This window comes from Pelodiscus sinensis, chromosome 2, assembly GCF_052426305.1.
Source record: "Pelodiscus sinensis isolate ZL-2025 chromosome 2, ASM5242630v1, whole genome shotgun sequence".
Classification (NCBI taxonomy): Eukaryota; Metazoa; Chordata; order Testudines; family Trionychidae; genus Pelodiscus; species Pelodiscus sinensis.
In genome coordinates this window covers 265257328-265271523 of record NC_143053.1, presented here as the reverse complement: position 1 = coordinate 265271523, position 14196 = coordinate 265257328, and the positions used below count along the sequence as shown (strand labels likewise).

The window sequence follows — 14196 nt, the reverse complement described above, 5'->3', positions numbered from 1 at the left end:
GGGATGATTTAGTTGGGATTGGTCCTGCTTGTTGATCTCATGAGGTCTCCTCCAACCTTTTCTCTATATAGAAATAATAATGTAAGGTACTAAGATTGTTACAGCAAGTAGAACTACACTATATGTATTAAAAATAGACTTGACTATAAGCCAGGGTGGGGAACCTTTTGTCAGGGGCCACTGATCCACAAAAAAATCAGAGGACACACATGTGAGGAAGAAACACCCCCAAACCCCTTACTGATATGGTCTCTGAAAAGGAGAAAGACACTTCCCACATTCCCCTTCCACACCAGAGCCAAGGGGGCCCAGCCTAGTAGATTTTGTGTGGGCTCCACCCCTGTGGTGGGGCAGCAAGGGGGTGAGGGTTGGAGCACCAGCACTGGCTCCCCAGTGTTGGGAGGGGGAGGGAGGGGGGCCTGAGTCCCTCAGGCCGGATCCAATCAAGCTGGGGGCAGGATGCAGCCCCCAGGCCTGAGGTTCCCCACCCCTTCTATAAGCTTTATATATTAAGAGCTTAGATTGAGGCATACTAGAAGTAGGCAGTTGGTATTAGCTAACATGAGTCCTTTGTGTTTTTCCTGAAGTTATTAATTTAACTATATGTATTGTGACAGGCTGCTGGCTAAGCCAGAGTTCTGCCACTCCATCCTGGCCAAAAAGGGCAGTTGAAGCCAGCTGAGCAAGCCCATGAGTGAAGGGCTAATGGAAAACAGACGTGGGCCTCATTAGTCAGAGGGCAGTTGGGGGGGAATGGAATGGGAGGAGCCAGAGAATGGCTGAGTGTGCTCCCCAGCCAGCTGGAGAGGCTAGCGGAGTTTGCTGCAGAAACGAACAAAGTTCTGAAAATAGAATGTGGTGGGAAATTGGCACGGGAAAAAAAAGGAACGGGTGATTGCATGAGAAAGGATCTCCAGTTGATTTGTGGCCCAAGAAGGGGCCCCTGGGTGAGGGGCATGGACCAGGATCTTGCCACAGTATCAGTGTGGCCCAATGTCTGTGACTCTGTAACGCTGAAATGCTGGCTGTTGCCTCTGGGCGGCGCTGTTGCCTGAGTCACGTCCTTCGCCTCCCACCGTGGCGCTCGGCTGACTTCTATGTCACTCAGCCGGGCCGCTGCAGGGGAGCAAGCGGCACAAGAGGCCATTTGGGCGCTGTGGTCCCCATGCAGCAGCCCTGTGCTGCATGGGGAGCGCAGGGCCCAAACGGCCACTTGCGCCCCAGCAGTGGCCTGGCTGAGCGGCACAGAAGTCAGCCAAGTGCCACGGCGGGAGGCGAAGGGGGGCGGGGCGGTGACGTGACGTGCAGCATGACAGTGGCTCCAGACTCCGCCCCCTGGCTGTGAACGTCATCGCCCTGCCCCCCCTTCGCCTCCTGCCATGGCGCTCGTCTGACTTCTGTGCCACTCAGCCAGGCCGCCGTGGGGGAGCAAGTGGCGCAAGCAACCATTTGGGCTCCGGCCTCCCCATTCAGCACGGGGAGCATGGAGCCCAAACAGCCGTTTGGGCTCCGCGGTCCCCCGAGAGGCAGGAGGGGGAGGAGAAGAGAAAGAGAGTGAGAGGCAGGAGGGGGAGGAGAAGAGAAAAGAGAGAGAGAGAGAGAGAGAGAGGCAGGGAGAGCTGAGAGGGCGGGAGGGGGGAGGCAGTAGAAAGAGGAGACAGAGAGCGAGACGGAGCGAGAGACCGAAGGCTCAGGAGAGAAGGCCGACGTGGAGGAGAGACCTGAAAATCCAGTTTTATGTCGGGCTAATTGGCTAGTCTTGAAATAATTTGGCAATGTGTGGTGTGTTATATATGTAAATCACAAATGAATATGTCAGAATCAAAAGGTAACTTTGGAGTTAGCTAATGGGGCATAACCTGTTAATATCAATAGTTGGAAATTTAACTATGATTGACCAGAATACCACATGTTGTTAGCTGGTATGCCTAGGCAGGGGACAAAATCTTATCCAATCTGATCCCGGATGTATGAGTGGAGCAGGAAAAGGTGTACAAAAAAAACAAAAAAAAGTTATCCCACCTGTTGTTGGGATACCAGGGGATGACATGGAAGAAGCAGGTAGGGAGTCCAGCCCAGATCCCTTTTCTGGGGGTAATCTCCCTTACTTTTCTTTCCATCTTTGTTTTCAAATGGTTTCCATAAAATTTATAAGCATGCCCAATATCAGATTGTAAGCATGAACAAGGCAGGAAACCATTTTACTGTACCTACCTTATTCTTCTCTATATTTTTCCTATGATTTCGATTATACTTGCCTGCAGTAACTAAAGCTAATAAAGTATGTTTCATCAATTTCATCTTCTTAATTAACTCTAAAGTAACTGCTTGAAAGAATTCGTGTGTGACACGTTCATGTTACACCCTAATCAATAATTTTATAATGGCAATAACTGTTCGGGCTATAGAACACTGCAGGGAAGAGTGTGATGAAAAGGTAGGGGGATGAGCCTGCAATAGGAAGTATTGGAGTAATTCAGCATGAACCAAAACCCCCCACATCCATCGATCATTCAATCACAGGTACACAGCCCCACTCACTGTTGCATCAGTGTCCTCATAACATCCATGGAAGATAGAGAAGTGCTGTCATCCTGGTTTTAGAGACTGCAAACTCAGATACAAAAGCTAATCTGTGCTTGAAAATTTCAGTAAAACTCTCCTATGTAGATGTAATTTATAAAAGCAAAAAAGAGATTTTGCCCGTGTAACTCATATTAAGTTAGTAGAGAAAATAATTTGTACCAGAAAAAGCACTTTTATGCCAGTACAAATGCATCTACACTAGGACTTCCAACAGGATTAAAATGTCATAAAAAAATCATACCAGTAACCAAGACTGCTATACTGGCAAAAACTTGCAGCGTAGACTTAGCCTAAGTCATAAGGCTTAGCCCCCCTTTTTGGTAATTGTTACCACCTATTCAATTGAAACGACTAAAATATTTAGCAAATGACTTTGCTGTTAAACATTCAATATCCCAACTATTCTAATGATTCAGTGAATGTGGATTATGTGCATACAGTTTTTGTAACAATTTAAACTGTTTTGATTAGTGATGTGATTTTATGGTGAAATAGCTAAATTGGTACATACTATAGTATGGCACCATTTTCCTCACATAAAGGTGCTTACACTGGACTAGTTTATGAGAATTAGCAAAGTTTTGCAGATGTAACTACATTCTCCCTCTGCAGTTTTACTTCTATATCTACACCAATACAGTTAAAGTGGTAAAGTTTTTTATGTGTAGATAAACACTTAAACACCCTCCTTTTCTCAAAGTCCTCAAGTAAAATCAGAGAAGTCTGTCTTGAAATTCCTGATGTTAAAGTTAAAAAACAAGCTGGTCCCTTACTTCTGTTTCACATCTGGAAAGAAGCAGAATGATCTCATATTATGGGAAGATGAACTATCTTTCAGTCCATTAGTAACTAGGGAGGATATTAAACAATATCTACTAGGAATAAACAATTTTAAAATCAACTGGCACAGATCACTTGCATCCAGAAGTCCTAAAAGAGTTGTCGGAGCTGATCTCTGGCCCCTAATGCTAATTTTCAATAAATCTTGAAATATTGAGGGAAATTCCAGAAGATTGGAAGAATGCTGATATCTTGACAATACTCAAAAACACAAGTGAGATGACCCAGGTAATTAAGAAAGTTAAGCTTGGCATCAATCGCAGGTAAGAGTGGGAAAACTGATATAGGATTCAATTTATATAAAAAGGGGAACATAATTAATGTTAATCAGTATGGTTTTGTAGAAAATAAATCATGACAAACAATCCTGACTTCATTTTTTATGAGATTGCAAGTTGGCTGATAATGGTAACTGGATAGATGTAATATACTGAGACTTTTGTAAGGTGATTCAGTTAGCATAGCACAGGCTTGGGCAAAATACAGCTTGTGGGCTATATCCAAACTGCCAAGCCACCGGATCTGGCCCATGGAGGCAGTGGGAACCCCAGGCAGGCTCCATTGCTTGCCCCACAGCCCTGCATGCCAATCAAACACAGATGCTGGGCGCTTTCTCTTTGAGTCCGGAGGGGAGAGGGGAAGATTTGGATGCTGTTCCTGCCCCCAGCACAATCTCATTGGCCGGGTTCTGGACAGACAATGGGCAATGGGTGCAGCTTGTTTGAATAACAGGCAGCCACAACACACAACCCTCCTGCTTACTCACTCAAGCACATGGCCGAGCAGGCAAAAACATTTTAAACTCTGCAAGCCTTTAACTCTGCAGGCAGGCTCGTAAGTCTCCTGGTGAGAACCTGCCTCTGGCACCTCAGCCCCTCCTTTCCTCAACCCTCTGCCCCCCAGTCCTGCTCTGCAACTCCACATGCACCCATACCCCCTCCCAGATCTGGAATCCCAATCTCCTGCCTGAGATCACAATCCCCTCCTACCCTAGGTCCCATCCCAAAACCCTACACCCCAATTCCCTGCCCTAAGTCACAAATGTCTCCTTTGCCCAAGCTCCCTCCAAGACTCTATTCTCCCTCCTGCACCCCAATACCTTGCCCCAAGCTCCTTTCTGCATCCAACCTCCATCCCAGACCCTGCACCTTCTCCATTAATACCAGGGAAGAGTGCAGCCTCAAACACTTTCTAAAATCTTGGGAGTGGCCCCCCATCAAAAATTAGTGCACACCCCTGGTATAGCACAATTAAGAACTAGTGGATAGATCTAAAAAAACAGGTGATTTGGAATTATTTATTTTATAAAATCACTGATTAAATTTGTAGACAACAAAAAGATTGGTTGACTGATAATTACAAAAATAGGGCGGTCATACAGAACAATCTGAATAATTTGGTAAGCTGGTCCTATTAATACAAATGTATTCTACTGCAATCATATATAAGGTTATACATCTGGGAACAAAAGAACATAGGCCATTCCTATAGAATGGGGGGCTGTACATTGGACTACAATGACTGAAATATCTAGTGGTCATAAAGGACAAATTCTTCAACATGAGTACCTAATTCAGTACTCTGCAAAAAAGAACCAAAGCAATCTCAGGATGTATAAATAGTGAGAAATGAACAGAGTGAGGATGTCATTACTGTATCTAGTTCTCATATCCACATTTTTTAAAAAAGTGTAAAACTGGAGAGGGCACAGAAAAGAGCCACAAAATTATTTGAGGACTGGAAAAAAACTTGTTTTACATGAGAGCTTTAAAGAGCTCAATCTTAAAAAAGAAAATCAAAAGTGGACTTGATCATGGTATATGAGTACCTACATGTTGAGACAATACCAGATAGTAAAGGTCTCTTTTGCTAGTGGAGAAAGCAGAATGAATAGCTAGAAGTTAAAACCAGACAAAATCAAGTTTTCATGGGAGAGTGATTAAACACTGGAACAAATCAGCAAGGGAAGTGACGGAATCTCTATCTCCTGATGTTCTTAAATCAAGAGTTGATGCCTTTGTAGACAGTATTTTTCATCATATACATTATTGGGCTCAATATAAAGGTAACTGAGTGAAGTTCTATGACCTGTGTTAAATAGGACCTCAATCTCTAGGTAGTCCCTTCTGGCCTTAAAAACTATGAATATCCACACCCATGGAGCATGTCCTGTGAAAACATACCCACCTCAGACTGTACTCTCAGAGGGTGTGTCTAGACTACACCTCTCTGCCAACAGAGAGATGTAGACTAGGCACATCGAAATTGCTAATGAAGCGGGGATTTAAATATCCCACACTTCATTAGCATAAAAAGTCCGCTGCTTTTTTTTGGCACGGAGCTTTGTTGGAGAAAAGCGGCAGTCTAGAGGCTGATCTTTCCAAAAATAAAGCCTTTGTTGAAAGATCCCTTATCCCTCATGAAATAAGGTTTACAGGATCTTTCGAAAAAGGCTTTATTTTTGGAAAGATCAGCCTCTAGACTGCTGCTATTCTCCGACAAAGCTCCGTGCTGAAAAAAAAGTGGCAGCCATTTTTATGCTAATGAAGCATGGGATATTTAAATCCACGCTTCATTAGCAATTTCGATGTGCCTAATCTATCTCTCTCTGTTGGCAGAGAGGTGTAGTCTAAACACACCCAGGCTGTGTCTACATTGGCACCCCTTTCCGGAAAAGGGATGCTAATGTAGACTTCGGAATTGCAAATTCCACGGGGGATTTAAATATCCCCCGTGGCATTTGCATTTACATGGCTGCCGCTTTTTTCCGGCTTGTGGATAAGCCGGAGAAAAGCGCCAGTCTAGACGTGATTCTCCGGAAAATAAGCCATTTTCCGGAGGATTTCTTATTCCTATTTGAAAGTAGGAGGAAAGTAGGAATAAGAAATCCTCCGGAAAAGGGCTTATTTTCCGGAGAATCATGTCTAGACTGGCGCTTTTCTCTGGCTTATCCCCAAGACGGAAAAAAGCAGCAGCCATGTAAATGCAAATGCCGCGGGGGATATTTAAATCCCCCGCGGAATTTGCAATTCCGAAGTCTACATTAGCATCCCTTTTCCGGAAAGGGGTGCCAATGTAGACACAGCCCCAGAGTATAGCATGTGACTCCATGCTCCACATTCTAAATATTCACATATACTATGCTCTATGATACTTTCAATACTTCACTCTTGTGCCAGTACCTTGTTATCCAGCGCTGTGATCTCCTGCTGGTTGGCTGTTGAGAGGAGAAAACTGCTCATTTGTCCTTTTAAGGGATCTTCAACTTCCACGTCTATGTCATAACACGCTGTCTTCTTTTGGTCATTGGGGTCAACACTATGGAGAAGACAGCAACAGAACCCTGAATTGTACTTTAAATGTTAGGCTCATGTCAGTCCATGCTTTTAGCAGAATCTGCTGAAACTTCTTCCAGACTTAACTAGAAAAGAATGGGCATAATAGAGCGTCTTCTGTGGCACACTCAGAATCTACAGTCCCAACATCTCCTAGTTGGAGGCACTATAGGGAGCAGGGCACAATGGGAGCTTCAAGTGATGCTAGTCTTTTCACAGGAGTGCTGGCCTGGGGGAAAGCTCAATATTCCGGCAGGATCTGTTCCAGGGGATAGAGGCAGGTACCTTTTTAGAAAGAAGAGTTGGTCCAGTGTTTAGGACTGAGGACTAGTGAGAGACAGACAGATTATTTGCTCTACTACTTACCTCTTCTTTGACTTTGGACAAAACAGTTAAGTCTTTCTGTACTTCAACTTCCCATCTGCACCAAAGGGATAACAACATTTCCTTAAAGGGGGTTGTGAGGATAAATACATGAAAGTTCATGAAGCACCCAGATACTAGAATAATGGGGGCTGTGAAAGTATCACAAATACAAATTATCAGGGTCTTGGCTTGACAGAAAATGGAGGACTGTTTGGCAACATCTGCAGGGCAAAGAGGGAAATGGCTCACACTTCCTTTGTGGTAGAAAACCCAGGCAGTGCTGGGATGGATGGTATACTTACCTGATGATGTGATTTATAACTATGGGGTCTGGAGGCAGCAACAGGTTAGTGAGTCTCTGAGGAATTTCAGAAAACTTTAGCCGTGGACAGTCGAAGATCTAAACAAGGTAAAAGGTTTGTTAATATCTCGGGGGGGGGGGGGGGGAGGGGTGTAACCTACCTTGCAATTGAACAGGAAGGTGAGAAATCAAGGGCTCAAAAGTCAGGTAATTCTGAAAGCTTATCTATAGTTATGTTCCCTTGGCACTCTTTATATTAAAACTGCTTTCCTCAAACTCCAAAGGCACTTAACAATTTGGGATGGCCAGATGCTACTGGGGTGAGTAACATCCCTGCTTTAGAAGGAACTGCTCATTATAATGTTAGAAGATTAAGGTGTGACTAGATTATAGTCTATAATTATCTGCACATGGAACCAATATTTGATAATGGGATAACCAATCAAGCAAACATGTAACATGATCCAACAGCCGGAACTTAAAACTAGACAAATTCAAAATGGAAACATCCCCCCCTTAGTTGCCTCTTTTCTAAGCTGAACAGTCTCAGTCTTTTAATCGCTCCTTATACGAAAGCTGTTATACTATTTCTCAGAACCTTTTCCAATCACAATATATCATTCTGGTATTGGGGTAGCCAGAATTGCACACAATATTCAGGGTGTGGGTGTAACATGAATTTATATAATAACATTATGATATTTTCTGTTGTATTAGCTATTTGTTTCTTTATGGCTCCTATCATTCAACTAGATTTCTTGACTGTTGCTGCACATTGTTTTCAAAGAAGTATCCATGATATTAAGATCTTTCTTGAAAGGCAGCAACTATTTTAGACCCCACCATTTGATAAAATAACGTGTTTTGTGGATAAGGGAGAAGTGGTGGATGTGGTATACCTAGATTTTAGTAAGGCATTTGATATGGTCTTGCATGATATTCTTATCAATAAACTAGGCAAATACAACTTAGATGGGGCTACTATAAGGTGGGTGCATAACTTGCTGGATAACCATCCTCAGAAAGTAGTTATTAATGGTTCACAAGCCTGCTGGAAGCACATAACAAGTGGGGTGACGCAGGGGTCTGTTTTGGGACCGGTTCTGTTCAATATCTTCATCAATGATTTAGATACTGGCATAGAGAGTACACTTATTAAGTTTGCAGATGATACCAAGCTGGGAAAGGTTGCAACTGCTTTGGAGGATAGGGTCATAAGAAGAAGTTACTCACCCTGTGAAGTAACGATTGTTCTTCGAGATGTGCCCCGTGGGTGCTCCACTCCAGGTGTCGGGTCCCGTCCCGGCGCCGCGAATCGGAGAGCTATCAGAGCCGTGGTCCGCCGGACCGCGCATGCGTGACTGCCCGAGGCGGCGTTCGCGCCTTTGATGTGTTGTGCGCGGTCCGGCTTGCTCAATTCCTCTCAGCCGCTCCCTGAAACGATAAAATGAAAATACCGGAGCGGGGAGGAAGGGCGGGTCGTGGAGCACCCACGGGGCACATCTCGAAGAACAATCGTTACTTCACAGGGTGAGTAACTTCTTCTTCTTCTTCGAGTGGCCCCGTGGGTGCTCCACTCCAGGTGACTTCAGAGCAGTACTCGAACACTTGAGCGCTCCGGGACTAAGGTTTATGGCTATGCGAAAGTACTGCTGTAGCCACGGAGGAATCGGCAGCAAATTGGTTTACTACAGCGTAATGCCTCATAAAGGTAGAATGCGATGACCATGTTGCTGCTCGACAAATGTCTCGGAAAGGAACACCTCTAAGAAAAGCTGTAGTCGTGGCTACTGCTCTCGTAGAATGGGCCTTAGGAGTACCCGCAAGAGGTTTGTTATGTATAGAGTAGCAGGTTGTAATACACGACACTATTAACCTCGCAATCCGTTGGGAAGTGATGGGTTGTCCCTTGGTTCGATCTGCTAATGACACTATTAGACGGTCCGATTTCCTAAAGTGTCGCGTTCTTTCGATATAAAAGGCTAATGCCCTCCTCACATCGAGCGTGTGCAATCGTGCATCTTCCCTTGAAGTATGAGGCTTGGGATAGAAACAGGGGAGAACAACTGGCTCGTTGATGTGAAAATCCGAACAAATTTTTGGAACAAAAGCTGGATGAGATCTCAACGTTACCGACTCTTTAGTAAACACCGTGTAAGGCGGTGATGACATGAATGCCGCTATTTCACTCACTCTGCGAGCTGATGTAATGGCAAGCAGAAAAAGCAACTTGGTAGTTAGAAGTTGCAACGGTATCGTAGCCAAGGGCTCAAAGGGGGGGCGTGTCAAGGAATCCAGAACAAAGTCTAAATTCCAGGAAGGTGGTGGTGGTCGCCGTGGTGGGTTGAGATTTGTAAGTCCTTTTAGGAACCTCCTTGTGATGGGATGAGCAAATACAGAAAACCCATCCTGACCTTGATGAAAAGCACTAATTGCTGCTAGATGCACTCGCAGCGAGGCTATCGCAAGGCCCGTGTCGTGGAGGTGTAAAATGTAATCAAGTATCTGGGATATTCCTGCGACGTAAGCATCCCTACCATCAGTGCTACACCACGTTTCAAATCTGGCCCACTTGGCGAGGTAGGTCTTTCGAGTGGAATCTTTTCTGCTGTGTACTAATACTTCCTTGACTCTCTGCGAACATGATCGTTCGATTGGATTGAACCAGCGAGCATCCACGCCGTGAGGTGTAATGTTTCGGGTTTCGGATGGGAAAGGGAGCCGTTGTCCTGAGTCAAGAGATCCGGAAGCAGAGGAAGGGTATACGGTGTCCTGATGGACATCTGGTGGAGTACTGAATACCAAGGCTGCCGTGGCCACGCTGGGGCTATGAGAATTACTCGAGCCCTTTCTACAGTGATCTTTTCCAGGATCCTGGGAACTAGGACGATCGGGGGAAAGGCGTATAGCAGTGCCGTTCCCCAATTGTGGAGAAAAGCGTCTCCCAAGGAGCGATGTCCGATCCCTGCCCTGGAGCAATAATAGGGGCACTTGGCATTGGCAGCAGTAGCGAACAGATCTATTGAGGGAAACCCCCATTGGGCGAAAATACCGTGTAGAATGTCCGTGCGAAGTTCCCACTCGTGGTCGTGGGGAAACAGCCTGCTGAGTGAGTCCGCAATAGTATTCTGGACACCCGGCAAATAGGAAGCTGTTAGGATGGTATTGATGCGGGTACACCAGTTCCACAAGTGCATCGCTTCTATACAGAGAGATCGGGATCGAGCCCCTCCCTGTCTGTTTACATAATACATGGTGGCAATATTGTCCGTAAGGATTCTGACAGTCGTGTTCCTTATATGGGACTGAAAATGCTGACATGCATGACGTATTGCTCGTAACTCGAGAATGTTGATATGTAAGAGCATCTCCTGCGGGGACCAGCGACCTTGAACCGTCATGTCGTCCATGTGCGCTCCCCAGCCAGTAAGGGACGCATCTGTTGTTATTTGCTTCGACGGTTGCGGACGGTGAAAAGGAATGCCCGCCATAACATTGGTCGGCTTGGTCCACCACTGTAGGGATTGTTGTACATGTGACGGTATCGCCACCACCTTGTGAATGCTGTCCTTCATCGGAGTGTATACTGTACTCAGCCAGTGTTGAAGGCAGCGAAAATGTAACCTTGCGTTTTGAACAATAGTTGTTGAGGCGGCCATGTGTCCCAGTAGTTGTAACGGTACTCTGACGGGGATCGTTGGAGCATACGTCAGGGTGTGAACAAGATCTTGAATGGCGGCAAAACGTTCGGCAGGTAAATAAGCGCGCGCTGTTCTCGAATCGAGCCTCGCTCCTATGAAGACCAGATCTTGTGTAGGTTCTGGCGAGGATTTCTGCATGTTTATGAGTAGACCCAGAGAGTGAAAAACCTGAGAGGCTGTTGTCACCATGTGTTTGGCCTCTGAATATGTTTGACCTCTTAGGAGGCAATCGTCCAAGTATGGGAAAATTGTCACTCCCAGTCTGCGCAAGTGGGCAGCCACTACCGCTAAAGTTTTGGTGAAAACTCTGGGTGCACATGCCAAGCCGAAGGGTAGTACTTTGTACTGGAAATGTTCTTGACTTAGCTGGAAGCGGAGAAAACGCCTGTGTGCCACATGGATCGCTATGTGGAAATAGGCGTCTTGGAGGTCGAGGACTGCAAACCAGTCTCCCTTGTTCAACGACGGAATGATGGCATTTAGGGTCACCATCTTGAAGCGATGTTTCCTGAGGTAGCGGTTTAGCTTGCGTAGGTCCAAAATGGGTCTCCACCCTCCTGTCTTCTTTGGGGTAAGGAAGTACCGGGAATAAAAACCTTTTCCCTGGAACTGACTTGGTACCCTCTCTATAGCACCGATATTCAGTAGGCGCTGAACTTCCTGTTTCAGCAAATGTTCGTGAGAGGGGTCCCTGAAAAGGGACGGGGTAGGAGGGATGGTGGGGGGAATGGATAGAAAGGGGATGGAGAGACCAAATTGTACCACCTCCAGAACCCACTTGTCCGTGGTGATACTGGACCAGTGAGGGAGGTACCGTTTTAATCGATGGTGAAACATGTGTAAAGAGTCCTGTGGTACGTTGAACGTGGGGGTCGTGCTTGCATCCTCGACGGGAAAGTCAAATTTGCTGCTTAGGTGCAGGTTGATTGGATGAACGGTTCGTTTGAGATCTTTTACGTTGAGGACGCTGCCGGAAGCGCTGACTGTTTTGGGGACGTGATTGATTCTTATTGAATGCATAATCGTACCTCCGTTGGTAAGGATAGTAACGTTTACGTTTATAGGGAGGTGTGTACATTCCCAAGGTACGTAAAGTGGTACGGGAGTCTTTGCCAGAATGAAGAACTTCGTCGGTGTTACTAGCGAAAAGCTTCTGTTTATCAAAGGGTAGATCTTCTACTTTATTCTGAAGCTCCCGTGGAGTTCCAGCAGATAATAACCAGGAAGACCGCCTCATTGCGACCCCCGTAGCTGTGGCCCGTGCAGCTGTGTCGGCCACATCCATGGCCATCTGCAAAGTAGTATTACAGGCTATATATCCTTCTTGGACTATGGCTTTCAGTAAGGGTTTCTTGGCATCAGGTAGATATTGTAGTAGCTCTGTAAGCTTTGAGTAATTATCAAAATTGTGGTTAGAAAGGTGGGCTGTATAATTTGCGATTCGTAACAATAACGTAGCCGAAGAGTAAACCTTTCTTCCAAACACATCCAATTTTTTATTATCCTTGTCTTGGATTGTATTCTTATATTGAGGAGCCTTAGCCCTCCGCTGTACCGCCTCAACTACAAGAGAGTTGGGTTGGGGGTGGTTGAAAAGGAAATCCAGTCCTTTAGCAGGTACGAAATACTTTCTATCAACCCTCTTACTAGTTGGGGCAGCCGATGTAGGGGTTTGCCATATTTCGTCTGCCACTTCCATGATGGCCTCATCGATAGGGAGGGCGATTCTTGCCCGTTGTTGCTGTCGCAAATTCTTTAAAAGACAATGTTTCTTCATGGGAACGTCTGTTAACTGTATTTCCTGTGTGTTTGCAACCCTTTTGAATAGGTCCTGGAAGTGCTTCAGGTCATCCAAGGGAGAGGCATCATCTGGAATCATTGCTTCATCCGGTGACGACGAAGGACAGTCAGTTGGAGAAACGTGTGGCCGAGGATCTTCTGTCTCGGACAGTTGGCCCTCTTCTGGTTCTGAGTGATCCTGATGGATGGTTAAGCTTTCTGATGGAGGTGATGAAAACAATCTTTGTGGACGCTCTGGTAAGTGCTGCGCACTGGGTGATAGACAGTTACGTGAAGAACTCCTATAAGATAGGGTAGCGCGACCAGGGTGGGGGCGATCATATTCAGCCCTATGGTAGCGATCATAGTAACGGTCAGAACGTGCTGGTGAAGAGTATCTGGAGGATCTTGAACTGCGAATATAGTAGATCCGTCGTGGCGACCGCCTAGGTGATCTATGCCTTGATGAACTCCTTGGGGAGCGAGAACGTGATGGGGGGCGTCTTGTTTCTATATAGACCGTGTCCCCATGGGAAGGTCCTCTTAGCACTTGATAAGATGGAGAAAGACTATAGTCCCGGTGCCTTCGGTACCTGGGTGGAGAAGGAGACGGTCCTGGAGAGAAGGTAGGCGATGGGGAAAGCGCCCTGTAAGTTTCTCTCTCTGCGGCTTTGCAATGCAGTGAAGCCTTGTCAATTTCTCCTGCTGGTGGAGAGCTCGGTGCCGCACGCGGCTGTAATGCCTCTGTATCGCCACATGGGGGCAGCGTTGACCGTGCCGACGAAGAGCCCGGTGCCGGCAGATCAGCCAGCGGTGCCGCCTGAGAGACTTGGCGGCTCGGCACCGAGGGGTTTAAAATCTCCGCCGCCGGCGCCGCTTGGGCGGCAGTTGGCGGTGCCGGCTTTCGCGCTCCTGCCGATGCTGGTTTCTGCGCGGTTTTTGGAGCCGGTGCCGGTCTCGTCTGACCAGGAGCCCGTTTCTGCCCTGGGACTGCTGACCCAGAAGCCTCGTCAGGGCATCTTGTTTTAGTGGTGTCTGGCAGCGATCGAGCTGGGGACGCCTTAGCCTTTTTTGTAACGGCTGTCCCGGGAGACGTTGCCCGCCGTTTCTGGGCTGCTATGCCAGAGGCGGGTATGGCATCGGACTCCAGCGCCTTGCCATAAAGAATAAGTTTGAGGCGCAAGTCTCGGTCCTTACGAGCCCTCGCCGTTAACTTGCTACAGTGAGTGCACTTCTGGGGGACATGCGTCTCACCCAGGCACCTCACACAAGAATCATGACCGTCTGA

General features: G+C 46.5%; 1 protein-coding gene across 21 annotated transcripts in view; it reads right to left on the bottom strand.

Annotated features, from left to right (window-relative positions):
• Positions 1-14196, bottom strand: part of SMARCD3 (SWI/SNF related BAF chromatin remodeling complex subunit D3) — a 289042-nt gene that overhangs the window by 29801 nt on the left and 245045 nt on the right. For all 21 annotated transcript variants that reach the window (XR_016348994.1, XM_089776877.1, XM_089776882.1 and 18 more), the window contains 2 exons: positions 7430-7527; positions 6609-6744 (listed from right to left, as the gene is read on the bottom strand). Coding sequence is in view for 20 of the 21 variants with exons in the window: in XM_089776877.1 (XP_089633003.1) it covers positions 6609-6744; positions 7430-7527 (234 nt within the window). In the remaining variant the exon portion in view is untranslated. The remainder of the gene's footprint in view (positions 1-6608; positions 6745-7429; positions 7528-14196) is intronic.